The sequence below is a fragment of the Trachypithecus francoisi genome, unplaced genomic scaffold (genome assembly GCF_009764315.1).
Source record: "Trachypithecus francoisi isolate TF-2019V2 unplaced genomic scaffold, Tfra_2.0 Lachesis_group1, whole genome shotgun sequence".
NCBI classification, from domain to species: Eukaryota; Metazoa; Chordata; class Mammalia; order Primates; family Cercopithecidae; genus Trachypithecus; species Trachypithecus francoisi.
Window position 1 is genome coordinate 8,704,835 of NW_022681454.1, and position 20,585 is coordinate 8,725,419.

Sequence of the window (20,585 nt, forward strand, 5' to 3'; positions counted from 1 at the left end):
TGAACAGGTCCCAGATCTTGACGGCCTGGCAGGCCAAATAAAGGAGTAGTGAATAGTAACTACTGATGTTTGGAGGCAAACTATATATGCCAGGCACTAAGCTAAACAATAAACCTGTATCTTCACTCCAATACCTGATGTTTCACAGATCAGCAAAACTGATACTCAGAACGATAAAATAACTTGCCCAAGGACCCACAGTGATGGAGGCAGGATTCAACAGTCTATAAACATCTTGGATTTCACCATGTTGCTAAGGGGAGGCCAGCAAAGGTCACAATGAAATTCATTGTTCCCCACAAGTAATCCACATTGAAAATGAAAATGTCTTAATTGGTAGCAAATCTGGTATCACATATCTATCTATAATTAGGGTGCCACAGTACACACATTGAAGGCTTTCTATTCTTTTTCTTTCTTTTTTTTTTTTTTTTGAGAGAGAGTTTCACTCTTGCTGCCCAGGCTGGAGTGAAATGGGCGGTCGTGGCTCACTGCAACCTCCACCTCCTGGGTTCAAGCCATTCTCCTGCCTCAGCCTCCCAGGCAGCTGGGATTACAGGCGCTTGCTACCACGCCCAGCTAATTTATTTATTTATTATTATTTTTTTTTTAGTAGAGATGGGGTGTTTCACCATGTTGGCCAGGCTGGTCTCAAACTCCTGACCTCAGGTGATCCACCTGCCTTGGCCTCCCAAAGTGCTGGGATTACAGGCGTGAGTCACCGCACATGCCCAAAGGGCTTCTTTAATGGACCTCAGAAATGAAGCTGTGGTCATTAAATACTGGAATTTTTCCAACCTGCTTTTAAAGTATCAATATGGTGTGCAAGCAGTGCCATTTAAAATTGCAGAGAAAAAAACTCTGGAAGGATTTCAGATCCAAATTCAAAGGCTCTGAAACCACAAAAGGAGAAACCTGATCTGACCTGAACATACCACGTATGGGAACCTGGGATAGCAGCGATGCTCTTGGGAGTATTCAGTTACCAGGGAGGCCCTGCACTGACCCTTTTTCGAGGAGACAATCAACAGAAGATTGTATTTGATGGGACAAATTCACTTCCTGTTAACAAGGCTTCTAACCCTGTACGAGAGAGAGAAGAAGGGAGGGCAAAGACTTTAGTTGGCTTTGAAGAAACGAATCCAGTTCTTTAGGAGTCTTGAAAGAAAAAAAAAAAAACAACGAAAAAAAAGGAGGTATTGTTTAGAAAGGCCATATGATCCACCCAGCTGTTAAATCCTGTGCTCCAAAGGGTGAAGAAAGGCCGAAGAAATGATAAATCAGTAGAGATTTGGTACTTCTCTCTCTCTTTTTTTTTTTTGAGATGGAGTCTCGCTCTGTTGCCCAAGCTGGAGTGCAGTGGCGCGATCACTGCAACCTCCTTCTCCCAGGTTCAAGCGATTCTCCTGCCTCAGCCTCCCGAGTAGCTGGGATTACAGGTGCTGGCCACCACACCTGGCTAATTTTTGTATTTTTAGTAGAGACAGAGTTTCGCCATGTTGGTCAGGCTGGTCTCGAACTCCTGACCTCGTGAATCGCCCGCCTCGGCCTCTCAAAGTATTGGGATTACAGGGATTACACTCTTTTCTTGAGTATTTATTACTTTCCTTTTACAAACACCCCAACACATAGGAGATATTAAACAGTGCCTACTAATTCAAATTTTACTCCCTATGTAGCTCACTGGCTCTCCACCCCTGTATTCAACCCACCTGAAATCACTCTCCCTGCTCTCCCACACTCCAGCAGAATAAACTGCCCTTTACATGTACAGTGCTTCTATTATGCCCCATGTACAGTGTTTCTATTATGGCACTGTATTGAAGCTGCTTCCTCTACTAGATTCTTCTGTCCTCACCACTTTATCACATGCAGCCGCTCAGAAAATGCTGGCTACATTGATGAAGTGCTTTCACACATTTATAAATACAGAGTTACCTTGTAGTACACATCTGTGGTTTTCTTTGGACCAGGAGCTCCTCACGTGCAAGGCCATGTCTTCCTCATCTTTATCTCCACTGCTGGCATGGTGCCTAACAGCTCCTAGCAAATAGTAGGTGCTCAGCAAACGTTTGCGTGGTTAAGCCCACCATTTCTCAGCACATGACTCGGTGGGAAAGGGTTGGGAGAGTAATACGCGGGATTACTGACGGAGAAAAAGTTGTGAACTTGTAACACACAGTTTGTGGGCGTGAGTAGTGTGGAAAACGGCAGTTTGCTGGGAAAGTAATTTAGTTCCCTCGGTTCAGGCTGGGAGGATTTTTCACAAGTGGCGAGGAGGAGGCTCAGGTGAACCACATACAGGTGCTTCTCACTGAAACGCACAACAAATCTAGAGCCAAGTGTAATAGCGAAACGGGCCCCAAGAAGTAAGTTTAATGCCCAGGGGTCTTCAAGTGGTCACTGCCAGGCTCTAGCATCCTGTCCAGCAGGCCTTTCTCCTCCTTTCAAATCTTGCTGGGCGACTCCTGAAAAGCAAAAGTAGGAAAGAAACTGGGGGCTGAGGATGGAGGCCTGGACAGAGGGTATCTCTCCTGCTCTGGCACCCGGGAGTCTGCGAAGGCTTCGGAAGTGCAGGGTCTCACTGTCTCGCATCCAGGACCCGGACGCATCCTGCGGCAGCGGTAATCCTGGTCCTTCTGGGCTTCCATAGGTCGGAATAAACTTGGGAACCTTTCGACCCGGAAAGCTCAGTGTTTTAAAATTCAAATCACACCTGCCGACGCGAAAGCGAAACCCTTCACGCCGACTCAATCCTAGCTGCTCGTTAACTAAAACCGCGAAAAGAACACAGTCTCCAATCTAAACGCCAGGAGACCCAACTCCGCAGCCGACGCCGGAAGCGCTGTGCCTGACGTCACTTCCGTCGCGTTTCGGGGCGGTACCAAGATGGACTCTTCACGGGCCCGGCAACAACTCCGTCGGCGATTCCTCCTCTTGCCGGACGCCGAGGCCCAGCTGGACAGCGAGAGTGACGCCAGGCCGGGTGAGGCGCGCACCAAGCCGCCCCGAGGTTCTCAGAGGCGAGGCGCTGGAAAATGGCCGGCCTCCGGCAGCCCCGGCCCAGTCTGAAGGGACCGAGTTTCGGCTTTGCAAGTCGAATATTTAATGTCAGGGAAGATCTTTAGAATCGCGTAGGGCTGTGCATCGTCATCTCAGCTGCGCTTCAGAATTCTCTGGAGAGCTGATTTGACATCTGTTTGGAAATATCGATTAAAATGAAAAATACCCACCGGTTCTAAGTCTTAAGAATTTACCAGAAACATGCCTGTATCGCCTTGTACGATGATGTGCGCAGGGTGTTTCACCTCAGCATTGCTTGCAATAGCGAAGCACTAGAAACACCTGTCTTGCCCGTCAGCAGAAAGCTGCTTAAGTAAATTTGGATATATGTATACATGACATGCCAGGTCGACTTGTATGTACCAATGGGGATGATTTTCAAAGGGAAGTGCGGAACACTATGGTATGCCGCCATTTGGGTACAAAACAGGTAACCTGTGATGTATGTTCACCTGTAGATGTATAGAATATGGAAGAATTCAGTAGAAATTGTAAGTGGTGGTTGCTTCTGGGGATTAGATCTGAGGTTAAGGATGGGAGTCAGATACCTCATTTTGGATATTTGTATCCCATATGTTTTAAAACCGTGTCCATTTATTACCTTTTCAAAATAAACACGAATAACCTGATGCCCAGGCATGATGGTGTATACATTTTGAGGATATACCAGAATATTATGAACATGCTCCGCAGGTTTTCCGATGGTCATCTAAAGGCCCAAAACCTCAGATGTGGACCATTCATTCTCACGTGAACATAGAGGGCATGTCGGAATCCTCGGAAAACTTTCTAGAAATCATCCATCTGACGCAACCCCCATCCACCCTTTCTTTTGGATTGCGTTCCAGACAGGAAAAATGACTTGTCCATCACCTGTCTAGACAGGGCTGTGCTGGAACTAGAGCTCAATTGTGCTGTTGAAAATATTTAGTTATAGGCTGGGCACCGTGGCTCACGCCTGTAATCCCAGCACTTTGAGAGGCCGAGGCGGCCTGATCACGAGGTCAGGAGTTCGAGACCAGCCTGGCCAAAGAGACCATCCTGGCCAACATGGTGAAACCCCGTCTCTACTAAAAATACAAAAATTAGCTGGGCGTGGTGGCAGGCGCTTGTAATCCCAGCTCCTCGGGAGGCTGAGGCAGGAGAATTGCTTGAACCCGGCAGGCGGTGGTTGCAGTGAGCTGAGATGGAACCATTCCACTCCAGCCTGGGCGACAGAGGGAGACTCCGACTCAAAATATATATATAATTTAGTTATAAAAGTGTTCTTGAAAGACCACAAGTCCAGTTCATGCGCTACCATTTGCCTTTGGCATTTTTCCTAATCAGCAGGACTAATTCCTTTCCTAGAAGAAACGTGAAACACATTAAAATTCTTACATTTCCAGGTGGCATTGTTATTTCCGAAAGACGATGAAAATGTAACTTTGATTTCAAAATATATTTAGAGGAAATAAATTGACTGTATTTGTTAGTGGGCTCTGATTATTTTTTGTAAATATAAACCTATCTCAAGGGTTTTTTGTTTTTTTTTTTTTTTGAGACGGAGTCTCGCTCTGTCGCCCAGGCTGGAGTGCAGTGGCACGATCTCAGCTCACTGCAAGCTCCGCTTCCCGGGTTTACGCGATTCTCCTGCCTCAGCCTCCCGAGTAGCTGGGACTACAGGCGCCCGCCACCTCTCCCGGCTAGTTTTTTGGATTTTTTAGTAGAGACGGGGTTTCACTGTGTTAGCCAGGATGGTCAAGGGTTTTACAGAAGAATTTGTTATCATGGGAGAGACTCTGATTCTTAACTCTAGGAAATGATTTTATTTGGCTTAAATTAAGTGTAATTTTTCCTCACAAAATTATGGTAACTTAATAAGTTGAAATCTCCCTTATTTGCAGAAACCTCCACAGCTGTTGAGAAAAAGGAGAAACCTCTTCCAAGACTTAATATCCATTCTGGATTCTGGATTTTGGCATCCATTGTTGTGACCTATTATGTTGACTTCTTTAAAACTCTTAAAGAAAACTTCCACACTAGCAGGTAAGAAAACTTTATTGCTTCATAAATTAAACGCATGTCTGATTTTTCGTGTTGTATTTTGTTTGTTGAATTCTTCAAACAGTAAGCACCTACCTACTCTCTGCCAGGCCCTGTGTTGGAGGTGCTGGTGATACGAAGATGAATATGAGATGGGGATCAAAGGGTACATATTTTTAGTTATAAGATGAATAAGGTCTGGGGATCTAATGTACATACAGTATGGTGACTGTAGTTAATAATGCTGTATTGTATACTTGAAATTTTGTAAGAGTAGGTCTTATGTCTTCCCCCTGTTCCCTGACCAGTGGTAACTGAGGTGATGAGTGTGATAATTAACTTGATTGTGGTAATCATTTCACAATGTGTGTATATATATATATATATATATATATATATATATCAGGTCATCACATTGTACATCTTGAATATATAAAATTTTAATTTGTCCATTATACTTCAATAAAGATGGAAAAAATAAAACCAGTGGGAGGGTGTGTGCTCTGGGCATACACAGTAGAGTGGAAGAGAACTGGAAGTTATTTGTGTGCAAATAAATATGTTGTAGGATGAGGAAGGTAAGAAATTTAAGAAGGACCTAATCCATTTGGGGAAAAAAGGAGGGAGAAAGAATGACTGAAGGTCTTCATGAAGACCAAGTACAAGAGTACTGGGAGAAAGGATTGAGAACTGTGGCTGGTGAGAACCGGGTCTCAAGGTTGGTTTTAGAGAGTACTTACAGCTGACAAGGTAACTACGGGGTGTGACTGCGTTGGAGTGGAAGTGAAGGTCAGCAGTGGGAGAAGTGCGAGCTTTGTGGCCAGGCCAGATGTACGATAGTGCCTCATCCACAGGGACTGAGATCCCTTCAGTATCCAGAACTGACATGGAGGAGAGGGTTGGAATCATATCCTAGGGTCCTTACTGCACATTGGAGAGTGATGTGGAGACCCTCAGATAATAAACGGAAAGGAGAGGTATGTTGGTGAGCAGCAGAGCTGGCATTGGGAGGGCTGGTGTGTTTAGGGTCAAGAGTAGTAATTTGGAAGTACCAGTGGGGTTAGGAAGATGCAGACAGGACTGTGGTCCTCTAGTATCACCGCAGGACACATGATTTCTCCTCAGGGGCCTTCAGGAGGAGCAGTGATTTCTGGCGGGGGAGACTGTCGAGCCACGTGGAACAAGCCCTCAGGGGAAAGTAGGCAGAGGGGAGTTTATTTAAACTGTCCTCTACTTTCTAGGGGAGAAACTTTCCCTAAACACTCCCATCTTCTCCCCTTCCATGTCACTCACTCCTTTGTGGGAGGTGGCGTGACTGATTGAGTGTGTGATGAAGAATTGGATGAAGGTAGCTCAGCACCTTCTTCTCCTGCACGTCAGCTGCCTGTAGGAAGTGCAGAGTCTGGTCTGCCTTCCCACGGTGTCATTTCATGGGGGCAGCCCCCACAGGAAAAGGTCTCTAGGTTTTCATTTTGACCTGGGACCCAGTGGGTAAGCCTGCCTGTTTCTGGATCTCAGAGATCTGGTATTAGGAAGTGGTTTGTCACCACTCACCAAAGCCATATTCTTCCCACAGCTGCATCAGTATACCAGACATTTAATCTTCATCAGCTTGACTCAGTCATCTGTCTTAGAATGTGGGCTGGGAAAAGAGGGATGGATACTTTATTTTTATTTTGAGACAGGGTCTCGCTGCACTGTCACCCAGGCTGGAGTGTAGTGGTGCGATCATGGCTTACTGCCTTAACTTCCTAGGCTCAAGTGATCCTCCCACCTCAGCCTCCCAAGTAGCTAGGATTATAGGTGCACACCACCATGCCTGGCTAATTTGGTTTATTTTTTTATAGAGACAAGGTCTCTTCATGTTGTCTAGGCTGGTCTCAAACTATTGGACTCAAGTGATCCTCCTACCTTGACTTCCTAAAGTACTGGGATTACAGGTGTGAGCCACTGCACCTGCCTGGAGGGGAGGGATACTTTAATCACCACCAACAGCAGCTGCTCTTTCCTTCATCAGAGACTTTATGGAACCTGAGACGTGTTTGACTGTGGGTGCCAAACACATAGAAGGTGCATTTCTAGCTCTCCAACAGCTCATTTTAGGCTGCAGCAGACAAGTTACCAGGCCTCTTGTGTGCTCTGTAAGTGTAGGCGCAAGATATGGGAGCGTCTAGGAGGGGTACACCTAGTCCAGGTCAGCCTCAGGACTGAGATCTTTTTGAGGTTTTAGGAGATGTGAGTTAACTTCTCTATTTGTGTCCTTTTATTGGTTATTTCTGGTAGTTTAAATAAATGGCAGAGTAAGAAATGATCACACATAAGATGTTTGGGGGCAACTGCAGTGAAGTGGAGTGCCCAGGACCACACAGCTGCTGTGTGGTGAAGCCGGGACGCAGACAATGGGACCAGGGCTGTGGGGGTTGGGGAAAAAAAGTAGAAGTCATAGATCTGTCCTCAACAAGGTGTCATCTTTGAGAGCAAAAGGCATAAATGCATTGTCAAAGGCTGAAGATTTTGAGTCGCATTGTTTTCTTGGGAAGGACTCATTAAGGGGTGTTGGAGGGTATTGAGCAGCCATGAAATGAGAGGGCGGCACAAAAGACAGTGCTGGCTGAGTTCTGCTTTTGGAAAGTGGCTAAAATGGCTTGTTCCTCTGACACCTGAGGTGATTTCTTTTTCCCCTGGTTGTAGCCTAAGTTTAGAAGCTTGAGGCCTTAAGGTTCTTTATATTGTTCAAAGATAGGAGAGCAGATCTGTATTAAAAACTGAAAAACACTGTGATGCTATAGAAATCACAGTTTAAAAAACTCTGCTTGTGTGCATCAAAATCAGCTGTGGACTTAAAAGCAGAAAGCAAAATTAAAATCCCAGATGCTCGGGCCCAGAATTTTGGAAAGTGGGGACTAGGTAGTTTCTCTTAGAAAGGTGCAAGGTGACTGTGATATAAAGCCAGGGCCGAGGACCACTGACCGATAGTATTATATTTTGTTCAGGCAGTTTAAAATTTTTTCTTAGGCCGGGCACGGTGGCTCACGCCTGTAATCCCAGCACTTTGGGAGGCCTAGGTGGGCGGATCACCTGAGATCAGGAGTTCAAGACCATCCTGGCCAACATGGTGAAACCCCGTCTCTACTAAAAATACAAAAATTAGCTTGGCGTGGTGGCGGGCACCTGTAATCTCAGCTACTCAGGAGGCTGAGGCAGGAGAATTGCTTGAACCCGGGAGGTGGAGGTTGCAGTGAGCCGAGATCGTGCCATTGCATTCCAGCCTGGGCGACAACAGCGAGACTCTGTCTCAAAAAAAAAAAGAAAAAAAATTCCTATATCCTTTACCAGTATGTGCTTTTCAGCCTTTTATCATCACCCCTAAGGAGTCTTTTTAGACATTTTTTTTCTAATCATCCCTGTGGAATGTGGAGTTAGATAAACTATATATTCACTTATATACTGCATGCATATCTGTGCTTTATACATACAATTAGAGCCAGATTTTTTTCTTCACTTTGGGGGCAATACTCCCCACAGTGAGACTGCACGCTCTAGCAGAAGAGAGGTCTTTGAAGACTCCTAAAGATGAACATGGACATTTTTTCCTCATAGATATAACTTGAGTGATGGCCGTGCACAGTGGCTGATGCCTGTAATCCCAGCACTTTGGGAGGCTGAGACAGGTGGATCACTTGAGGTCAGGGGTTCGAGACCAGCCTGGCCAACATGGACATGATGAAACCCCGTCTCTACTAAAAATACAAAAATGAGCTGGGCGTGGTGGCCGGCGCCTGTAATTCCAGCTACTCGGGAGGCTGAGACAGGAGAATTGGTGAACCTGGGAGGCGGAGGTTGCAGTGAGCTGAGATTGCGGCACCCCACTCCAGCCTGGGCAACAGAGCGAGACTCTGTCTCAAAAATAAATAAATGAAAATAAAAATAACATGAGTGGAATAATAATGATTATGATTGAGGGTGAGCTGTGAGGAGCACTTTGCTGACTACTTGATTTAATTCTTACAGCTATTCTGAGTTAAGTACTGTCAATATTTCTGAAACACACAGAGGTTAGGTAATTTGCCTAGGGTCACAAAACTAGTTTTACTCAAGTTAAGATTCAAACCCATATAGACAGATTTCAGAGGCTGTGCTCTTAATCCCTTCACTCTACCGCCTCTCATGACTCTGAATCTCAGAAGTGCATCGTCATAAAAAGCCTTCATGGAATCTGGAACCTTGCCATTATTGGAAGCTCACTTTGTGCCTTTGTAACTTAACAGTTATAGTCATCTGTTGTCCCTCTCTCTTCCACATGGACTGTCAGGCTTTTCCCATAGTGAAGCAGATGATGATGGGATATTGGATTGAGTTGGGAGAATGGGAAAGGGACTTCAGCTGGGGTGGAGGGAAGGTGTTGTCCAGGTTGCCTCACACGGGCTGAATCAGATCACAGGTAGAATTGGAAGGGAGTCAAAAGGCATTGGCATTGAAGGTGAGGTGGTGGATAGAAGATATTTTGAAAATGGGAGAATTTCATTTAGGAATCTTTTATGAGAGAAAATTTGAATTATAAAGTCCACTTAACTTGGAGGAATGAAGTTTCCCAGTGATAAACTTCTTTAATCCTGTCACACTCAAAACTTCAGAAACAACCAGAAAGCCACTGTCTTCCTTGTATTTTTATTTATATTTATTTTATTTTATTTTATTTTATTTTATGGAGACAGAGTTTCACTCTTGTTGCCCAGGCACTCCAGGCTGGAGTGCAGTGGCGCCATCTCAGCTCACTGCAACCTCTGCCTCCTGGGTTCAAGCGATTCTCCTGCCTCATCCTCCCAAGAAACTGGAATTACAGGCATGCACCCACCATGCTTGGCTAATTTTGTATTTTCAGTAGAGATGGGGTTTCTCCATGTTGGTCAGGCTGGTCTTGAACTCCTGACCTCAGGTGATCCACCTGCCTCGGCCTCCCGAAGTATTGGGATTACAGGCGTGAGCCACTGTGCCCAGCCTCTTCCTTGTATTTTTAAAGAAAATGCATTGTCGGCCGGGCGCGGTGGCTCAAGCCTGTAATCCCAGCACTTTGGGAGGCCGAGACGGGCGGATCACGAGGTCAGGAGATCGAGACCATCCTGGCTAACACGGTGAAACCCCGTCTCTACTAAAAAATACAAGAAAACTAGCCGGGCGAGGTGGCGAGTGCCTGTAGTCCAAGCTACTCGGGAGGCTGAGGCAGGAGAATGGCGTAAACCCGGGAGGCGGAGCTTGCAGTGAGCTGAGATCCGGCCACTGCACTCCAGCCTGGGCGACAGAGCAAGACTCCGTCTCAAAAAAAAAAAAAAAAAAAAAAAGAAAATGCATTGTCGTGACCAGACTTTTCGCTTGGTTGGTTAGCTGATGAGAGTGTATGTGTAAATGCATGTTTTTCAGGTCTGTCTTTTCATTCTTTCCTGAGTTGTGTGTCTCTTTTTCTGACCCCCATCTGCCATAGATTGAGACTTTCTGAAAGTCTGGATTGTTTAAGTATGGCTTTCTCTGCATCACTTGATATTCTTAGAAGTAGATTTTTTTTGTTGTTGAGATGGAGTCTTACTCTGTCACCTGGGCTAGAGCGCAGTGATGTGACCTCGGCTCACTGCAACCTCCGCCTCCTGGGTTCAAGCGATTCTCCTGCCTCAGCCTCCCGAGTAGCTGGGACTATAGGCGTGTGCCACCACAGCTGACTAAGTTTTTATTTTTACGGGGTTTCACCGTGTTGGCCAGACTGGTCTTGAACTCCTGATCTCAGGTGATCCACCAGCCTCGGCCTCCCAAAGTGCTGGGATTACAGGAGTGCCACTGTGCCTGGCCCCTTAGAAGTAGATTTTTAAGCTGTTAATGAAAACTTTTAAAGATACCCGATGATTCATTAAGTGTTGTCAGCCCTCTTATTGTGTTTATCTCCACAGCTGGTTTCTCTGTGGCAGTGCCTTGTTGCTTGTCAGCTTATCGGTTGCGTTTTACTGCATAGTCTACCTGGAATGGTATTGTGGGATTGCAGAATATGATGTCAGGCGTCCAGCCTTGATACCTGTTACCACTGCCTCCTTTATTGCAGCAGGAATTTGGTAAGTTAACTTTGAAATGACTAACAGGAATGAACAACACATTTTTTTTTATCAGATAGTGATATACTTGGTCCAAACTTGGAAAGAAAAAAGGTATAACAGAAAAGTAGTCTCCTGGTCATTCATACTCTCTGGTTCCCTTTTCATTAGTGTCTCTTTCTCCTTCTATTTATGGATCTAGTTATTTAAAGCACAGATGGTGACATTCTGTACATATTTTGCATTTTGCTTTTTAAATGTATTTGACATACAATGCATATAGAAAAGTGGAAAAAACTAAAATGAATGAATCAGTGAATGAATTCTCATGAAGTGAGTATTGGTGTAAATCGAGCCAGCACAGTGGGAACCCCCTTCATTCTCCCTCACAGTTCCTACACCTTCCCTCCTGCCACAGGTAAATACTGCCCTGACCTTCATGGTAACTACTTGCTTTGCTTCCATTAGGTATTCTATTTTTGTTTCATCTACGCTTTTGAACTTTATAGAAATGGATTGGCACAGGGTGTATTCCTTCACATTGAGCTGGCTGTGTGCAGCATTATGTGCAATTCTTTCATATTGTCGCCCGGAACAGTGACTTATCTTCATTGCCCTTTCGCATTCCATTGTTTAATTGAATCCCAGTTTCTCTTTTCCATTGTTGATTGTGTTTAGATTTTTTTCAATTTGGGGTTACTATAAAGGATGCTATAAAGAGCATTCTTGTATATGGCTCTTGTAGCACAGTGAACACATTTCAGTTGGGTACACCCAACTGAAGTTGGTGTGTGTGTATATGTGTGTGTATATATATATATATGTACCCCAAGGGGTAAAGTTGTTGGGTGTACATACCTTTGACTTCAGTAAATCATGCCAAACCGCTTTCCAAAGTGGTTGTTCGTCTTTTTTTTCCTTTTATTTTTCAATGGATTCTTATAGTTTAGGATTCTTCCATAATGGTACTTATAGATGTTTCTCATTCTTTTAAGCAGTTGCATAGTTTTCACAGCATGGATATATCATGATTTATTTAACCTGTCTTCTGTTGTTGGACTTAATTATATTTATACTCAAACAATGCCACAATGAATAACCTTCTTCATAAGTTAATTAAGTGCTCAATGAAAAATACAAGGTTTTTTTGGGTTTGTTTATAAAAGTAATACTTGCTCACTGAGGAAAGAAAATCTGTAAATTACAGAAAAACACTAAGGAAATACATCCTATGATCCAACCAGAAAGAAAACTAGTTTTCCTATGTTGTGTGTAGCTCTTTAGTTTTTTCTTTCTTTATATCAATTGGATTTTTTTTTTTTGGAGGGAGACAGGGTCTCACTCTGGCACCCAGGCCAGAGTGCAGTGAGTGGTGTGATCACAGCTCACTGCAGCCTTGACTTCGCAGGCTTAAGTGATCCTCCTACCTCACTCAGCCTCCTGAGTAGTTGGGACCACAGGCACATATCTCCACACCTGGCTCTTTTTTGTATTTTTTGTAGAGATGGGGTTTCGCCATGCTGCTCAGGCTCATCTCAAACTCCTGGCCTTAAGCCATCTGCTTGTGTCGGCCTCCCAAAGTGCTGGGATTACAGGCGTGCACCATGACCACCCCCAGCCTAATTGAATTTTTATTTTGGAAGAACCACATACCTTTATACATATTCAGTTTAAATATATTCTTTCTATGACTCACTTTCTGTAGTTGAAGTTCAAAGTTGTTTGACAGTGTGATACGGTTATTGCTAACCTTTTTAGCGATGTGGGGGCATACAGATATGTTGTTTTACTTTTTCCCATAAGGCTAAGGTCATCTCCAGAAACATTAATTTTTTAGACAGTGTGATTATAGTTATTTAATACTCACACTTATCAAAATATTATATATTAAAACCAATAACTATCTGAACTTATTTGAATATAGTTTTCCCTATTCTGTTCTTAGAAATTTCAGTCATTGGCCAGGCGCGGTGGCTCAAGCCTGTAATCCCAGCACTTTGGGAGGCCGAGACGGGCGGATCACGAGGTCAGGAGATCGAGACCATCCTGGCTAACACGGTGAAATCCCGTCTCTACTAAAAAATACAAAAAACTAGCCGGGCGATGTGGCAGGCGCCTGTAGTCCCAGCTACTTGGGAGGCTGAGGCAGGAGAATGGCGTGCACCTGGGAGGTGGAGCTTGCAGTGAGCTGAGATCCAGCCACTGCACTCCAGCCTGAGCGACAGAGTGAGACTCCATCTCAAAAAAAAAAAAAAAAAAAGAAATTTCAGTCATTAAAAATCATTTATACTTAGAAAGTTTTTAATTTTACTTTGATGACAGGAATAGTGTTTTTCTCAATGAAAGATATAATAGCAGCTTATAAATGATAACTGTTTTCATTCTGTTTTTAAGAGAAAATACTTTGGTATTTTTTACCATGATAATTTAGTGTGTGATTTCATAAAAACGGGCTATAGCCATTTAAATTCTTGTTCAGGTGCAGAAACTAAGAGACTTCAGTTTCTATTAAGCCATGTCAACTCCTATTAGGAGACCTTTAGTGGTTTCAGTTCCAGGGCCTTCTTGAAGAAACTGTGATAATTGTGTAAGTATATCTAGAGTTTTCCTTTTCAGCATTGGCTAAGTCACATAACTGAGAATTATGATACATAGAGACAGTTGCCGACTGGATGAACTTTTCCACATTGAATTCTTTAAATCTAGATTCTAGAGTAAAACATATTGATGCATATCAGAGTCGTCAACTGTTTATTTGTTGTTTTTTCAGCTTCAACATTGCTCTATGGCATGTGTGGTCATTTTTCACTCCGTTGTTGTTGTTTACCCAGTTTATGGGGGTTGTAATGTTTATCACACTCCTTGGATGATTTCTGAAGGTAAGATATCTGGAATGGTTTTTCTAAAAATGAACTCGTTTGAAAAATGTCTTTTATGACAATTTTGTTGTCCACACTAGAATTATCCGTCCGTTGACCTCTGAGATAGAACGGATTGAGACTCTTTTTTTTTTTTTTTTTGTAGACAGGGTCTCACTCTGTTGTCCAGGCTGGAGTATAGTGGCATGATCACAGCTCACTGTAGCCTTGACCACCTGGGGGCTCAAGCAATCCTCCCACCTCAGCTTCCCAAGTAGCTGGTATTACAAACATGTGCTACCATGCTTGGCTAATTTATAAAAAATGTTCTGTAGAAACAGAGTCTCCCTATGTTGCCCAGGCTGGCGGGGGTGGGGGACTGAGACTCCTTCTTTTGAAAAAGTTGGTTCTAAGTTTACTACTTTTTAGACAAGGTACACTGCCTCTCAAAGACCTCATAAAGACAGGATTTGCACCTTCCAATGTAGTTAAATTCACACATTAGACCATTTTATGTTGAGATCATATTAATTTCTGTCAGCTTACATTCAATGACTGTTGGCTAGATCATTCTTAAGAAATGGGAATACAGGAAGAATGGACAATTTTACCCAATTGGGAAAAAAAAATCTGCCATCTTCTAACTGTCCTGACTTCCTCATAAAAATGTGTTGGATGACACAATCAGCTTTGGTTTGGTGTTATTTATAGAATTTCTGCCTTCCCACAGATCACCCCATCCTGAGATCTGTTGCCTTACACAGTGGAGGCTGTTTTCTGAGTGTCAGATAACTCTGTTATTAAATAAGTGTATATTGAGAATGCTCACTCCAGATGCCTAGGGGTATGGTGAAAAGGACAAAGTGCCTCCTGTCAGGTCACTTACATCAGAACTTGCAGAAAATCTGCTTTATACAGCAGTTGACAGGTGTGGAAACTGAGGCCTATGGACATGAAAGTTAATACACTAAATTTTCAAGATGTTAATGAAAAACTGACATTTCTGCCAACAGCATGCTCTCTGGGATTTAAAGGAAGGTCAATGGTAACCGTGTATAGAAGAAATGGACATAGTCTCGTTGTTAGCAGTGTGAAAATAGTTGCTAGCACCTCCATGCCCGTTCCAATGTCTCCAGCCTCCTTCATGCACCTTGCTGTGCCTTGGGATCACTGGGAGCCCTCACAGGAGGCCCTTCATTCCTATAACTTGTGGTGTCACAAGCGGCTCTGGGCCTGGAGGAATCCTACACATCTCAGAACACTTCCTCACCTGACCCTGTGAGCCATCTCTCTCCTCATGCTCTCAGCCCCTTCTTTGGCTCTTCAGTTTTGAGTTTTTACAGATGTTTGGGAAGTCTTACTCTGACATGAATTTATAATTGGTAATGGAGACTCAGACAGTGTTGTAGATCACAGAGTGAACTATGCTTTTTAGTGTTAAATGCAATAGCTTAAGATAGAATGTTTTCCTTGGTACATAAATGCTGGTTTTCTTTCAGATTTAAGGACATCTACTTTTTTTTTTTTTTTTTTTTTTTGAAGAGACAGGGTCTTTTGTGTTCCCAGGCTGGCTTTGAACTCCTGGGATCAAGCGATCCTGCTGCCTCACCCTTCAAAGTAGTTGGGACTACAGGCCCACGCCACCGTGCCTGGCTGGACATGTAAATTTGAAGTGAATGGTTAAACATCCAGCTAGCTGAAAGTATGGCAGACCCTAACGGAAAAGCTACAGTGTGTTTTTGCAACTATGAAGTGAATGGTTTCCTGGGAAAAATTGTGACTTTGTATAACTGTTGTTGAAATCAGAATAAATTATATTTCACTTGCATATTCTTAAATTATTAAAATTTTCAGAAGTCAGTGAGTCAGTGATACAGGAATACTATTTTGCAATGTTAATCCATTTGAATATTTGGAGAAGGTGGTATCATTATAGGTGCATAATGCACTCTTAATATTTTAAACAAATAGTTCACTCTTCCATTTAAGGGATAGCAGTTCCTTATATAAAATGACTGGATGTGTATAAAGGAATTATGTTGTCATGTGCCTTTAACCAGCTTTAGTAATTACTATAATCTCGTATTTATGATAGTTTTGTTAGGTACAGGACCAAATGAAAGTGTTTTACGTTTTCCCATCACTTTAGATTTTATCATTGTGTAAATTACTGGGTTTTTAGCATTTCCTAATGTGAAGTTTTAATCATTTTTAAGTATACATATTTTTTTCTGTACCATTTAAATAAAATATTTTTATAACTTTCTTGTGAGTTTTGTTCATGCAAACTTTGGAATAACTTCTGGTTTTTAGCTATTAGCACTTTGAATTAACTATATAAATAACAAGGGCTAACTCTGTTCCTCAAAGACTTTATAAAGACAGTATTTGCACTTTCAAATGCCATATGTCTGCATTTAATCTAAACAGCATAAGCATTGTGACAGAAGGTACCTCATGTTGATTGTGTTCTCTGTAAGGTGACTTCTAATAATGACTTGACTTAATCACCACTTGTGTGTGTGTCTGGTTCAGATCATACCCTGCCATTTACTAGCTGCAAGACCTTCAGCAGTATAGGTTTAGTATCCCTAATTTCAAAATCTGAAACTTTTTGGTTGCTGACATGACACTCAAAGGAAATGCTCATTGGAGCATTTCAGGTTTTGGAATATAATGCAAATATTCCAAAATCTAAAACACTTCTGGTCCCAAGCATTTCAGAGAAGTGGTAGTCAGCCTGTAATCTTTTTCAGCTGTGAAATGGGAATAATATCTGTCTTATTGTGGGTTGTGGGTAATAGTAATAATGTTTGTAAAACCCCAATTACAGTGCCTGACACACAGTAGGTGTCCACTCAATAAATGGTAATGGAGAGGGAAAGAAAAGGGAAGCAGAATCGAGGATCAGGAATATCACATCCGGTTATGATATTTGCAAAAGGGAAAGTCAGGCATGATGAGTAGACAAAAGCAAACCCAGTTTGTGGTCATGGGTATGTGAAGGTGTGGCGAGAGTGTCATTTAAAATAGGGAGCAAGGCCAGGCGAAGGCCATAATCAGGCAGCTGAGTCAGGCAGTGATGAATCAGGCAGTGATGTGAGGGTCCAGCATAACTGAGGCTGCAGCTCTGGAAGGTAGGGCATTTGGATCAGATCCCCTGGAGGGAGCTTGGGTGAAGAGTGCCCCAGTGTCAGCCTTCACACATTTTATATCTGTCTTTTATTTATTTATTTATTTTTCTTGAAGAGTATGCTTACAACATGGATCGAAATCTAAGGCTGGGATGTGTTTAAAACAATTAGTTAAAATCTAGTTTCCCAAGTGCTAGTAACTGGCCAATTAGGATGGTATGAAGATTATCCTATTACTTAAAAAGAGACTTTTTGAGACAGAGTCTTTAACTTGTCATAACATGTCTGAACAGGGTCTAGTTTGAGACACTAAGAAGGGTAAGACATCAGTTTGGAAAGAGACCACATCAGTGCAACATGAATTCTGCTAAAATCAAAGCAAGAACAAACATCAATTTATTGTGAAGCTTGGGTGAAAAAATGGTGAAATCATTAATGCTTCACGAAAAGTTTATGGGAACAGTGCCCCAAAGAAATCAACAGCTTACAAATGAATAACTTGTTTTGAGAAGGTATCAGATGATGTTGAAGAGGAAGCCCTCAGTGAGAGACCTTACACACGAATCTTTGAGGAAAAAATTAATCTTGTTTATGCCCTAATCAAAGAGGACTGATGATTAACAGCAGTTAACAATAGCAGAAACAATAACCAGTGTCATAGACACTGAACACTTGGTTCAGGTTACACAATTCTGACTGAAAGCAAACTTTCCACTTGATGGGCACCAAAACTGTTGTGCCCAGATCAGCTGCAAACAACAGCAGAGCTTTCAATGGAAATTTTAAACAAGTGGGACCAAAATCCTGAAGTATTTGTTCAAAAAATTGCAACAGGATATGAAACATGGATTTTGTAGCACTATTCCTGAAGACAAAGCACAATCAAAGCAATGGCTACCAAGAAGTGGAAGTGCGTCACTCAAAGCAAAAGCAGACCAGTCAAGAGCACAGGTCATGGCAACAGTATTTTGGGGCTCAAGACACTTTGCTTGTTGACTTTCAGGAGGACCAAAGAATGGTAGCATCTGCTTATTATGAGAGGGTTTTGAGAAAGCCAAAGCTTTAGCAGAAAATTCTTAGGAAAGCTTCAGCAGAGTCCTCCTCCACCACGACAATGCTTCTGCTTATTCCCATCATCAAGGGCAATTTTGGGAGAATTTTGGTGGGAAATCATTACAGTCCCAATCTGGTTCCTCCTAACTTCTTTTTGTTTCCTAATCTTAAAAATTCTGTAAAGGGTACCCTTTTATCTTCAGTTAATGTGTAAAAGACTGCATTGTTATCGTTAAATTCTCAGGACCTTCAGTTCCTTAGGCATGGGCTAAATGGCTGTATCATGACTTACAGAAGTGTCTTGAACTTGATGGAGCTTATGTTGACAAATAAAGTTTGTATTTTTTTTTTTTTTTTTTTTGAGACGGAGTCTTGCTCTGTGGCCCAGGCTGGAGTGCAGTGGCCAGATCTCAGTTCACTGCAAGCTCTGCCTCCCGGGTTCACGCCATTCTCCTGCCTCAGCCTCCCGAGTAGCTGGGACTACAGGCGCCCACCACCTCGCCCGGCTAGTTTTTTGTATTTTTTAGTAGAGACGGGGTTTCACCGTGTTAGCCAGGATGGTCTCGATCTCCTGACCTCGTGATCCGCCCGTCTCGGCCTCCCAAAGTGCTGGGATTACAGGCTTGAGCCACCGCGCCCGGCCGTATTATTATTTTTAATTCATTTTTCTCTAAATTTTGAAGTCCGAGGGTACATGTGGAATGGCTAGATTGAGTTCATTAATATATGCATTACTTTGCATACTTATTTTTTGTGGTGAGATTTCTTAAAATCTACTCTCTTCACAATTTTTAAAATGCTATAAATTGTTATTAACTATAGTTACTATGTGTACAGTAGGTCTCTTGAACTTACTCTTCTTAATTGAAATTTGGTACCCTTTGACAAACATCTCCCAACCCCCCAATTCCCCCTGCTGCCCAGCCCCTGGTAGCCACTATTCTACTCTCTACCTATATGACCTCAGCTTTTTTAGATTCTATATATAAATGAGATCATGTGGCATTTGTCTTTCTGTGCTTGGCTTATGTCACTTAACATAGTATCTTCCAGGTTCATATCCATATTGTTGCAAATGTCAGGATTTCCTTTTTTTTGTTGTTTTCTTTTTTTGAGACAGGGTCTGGCTCTGTCACCGAGGCTGGAGTGCAGTGGCACAATCTCAGCTCACTGAAACCTGGACCTCCCAGGCTCTAATGATCCTCCTACCTCAGCCTCCCAAGTAGCTGGGACTACAGGTGCGCACCACTGAGTCTGGCTAATATATATATATATATATTTTGACACAGTGTTTCACCCTTGTTGCCCAGGCTGGAGTGCAGTGGCGCGATCTCGGCTCACCCGCAACTTCTGCCTCCCGGGTTCAAGTGATTCTCCTGCCTCAGCCTCCTGAGTAGTTGGGATTATAGGCATTTTTACTAGAGATGGGGTTTCTCCATGTTGGTCAGTCAGGTCTCAAACTCCCGACCTCAGGTGATCCACCTGCCTCGGCCTCCCAAAGTGCTGGGAGTACAGGCGTGAGCCACTGCCCTCAGGCTTTTTTTTTTTTTTTTTCTGTAGAGTTGAAGTTTTGCCATGTTGCCTAGCTGGTCTTGAACTCCTGGGCCCAAGTGGTCCACCCACCATGGCCTCCCAAAGTATTGGGATTACAAGCGTGAGCCATTGTGCCTGGCCGTTTCCTTCCTTTTAAGGCTGAATGAATAGTATTCTGTTCTGTATGTATACAACGTGTATACATACACACATTTTCTTTGTCCATTCGTCCATTGATGGATGCATAGGTTAATTGCATATCTTGACTATCATTTGTGTGTTATGGCTTGAATTTTCTCTCACCAGAAGATCTGTTGAAATCCTAACCCCTGGTCCTCTGATTGTGGCCCTATTTGGAAATGGAATCTTTGTAAATTTAATTAAGTTGTAAATAACAAGTCATACTGGAGTAGGGTGGGCCCTTAACCCATTATGACTGGTGTCTTTCTAGGAAGAGGAAAAGAGACACAGATACAGAGGAAAGATGGTTAAATGACAACAGAGGCAAAGATTGGAGTGATACAGCCACAAGGCAAGGAATGCTAAGGGTTGCCAGCAACTAGCAGAAACTGGAAGAGGCCAGCGCTACTGGAGCCTTCAGAGGGAACTTGGCTCTTCTGACATCTAGATTTTGAACTTCTGGCCTCCCAAACTGTGAGAGAATAAATTTTCATTGTTTTAAAGCCACCCAGTTAGTGGCATTTTGTTACACCCATCCTAAGAAATGAATACACTTGGGTGTGCTTGGTGGCTCACACCTGTAATCCCAGGACTTTGGGAGGCCGAGGTGGGTGGATCACGAGGTCAGGGGTTCGAGACCAGCCTGGCCAGCATGGTGAAACCCC

At 43.1% G+C, this 20,585-nt stretch overlaps 1 protein-coding gene across 6 annotated transcripts; it reads left to right on the top strand.

Moving 5' to 3' along the window:
* The first annotated feature begins 1,573 nt into the window (after positions 1-1,573).
* Positions 1,574-20,488, top strand: TMEM128 (transmembrane protein 128). 6 transcript variants are annotated; one of them, XM_033213744.1, is made up of 5 exons: positions 1,574-2,986; positions 4,950-5,091; positions 11,025-11,183; positions 13,933-14,041; positions 20,192-20,488. In XM_033213744.1, the coding sequence occupies exons 1-4, from the start codon at positions 2,890-2,892 to the stop codon at positions 14,030-14,032; spliced, it is 498 nt and encodes a 165-aa protein (XP_033069635.1). In that variant the 5' UTR covers positions 1,574-2,889; the 3' UTR covers positions 14,033-14,041; positions 20,192-20,488. The 6 variants fall into 6 exon arrangements, with proteins under 6 accessions (XP_033069635.1, XP_033069637.1, XP_033069634.1 ...); XM_033213746.1 differs by lacking the exon at positions 20,192-20,488 and adding an exon at positions 17,448-18,522; XM_033213743.1 differs by lacking the exon at positions 20,192-20,488 and adding an exon at positions 15,563-16,285.
* Positions 20,489-20,585: the final 97 nt, after the last annotated feature.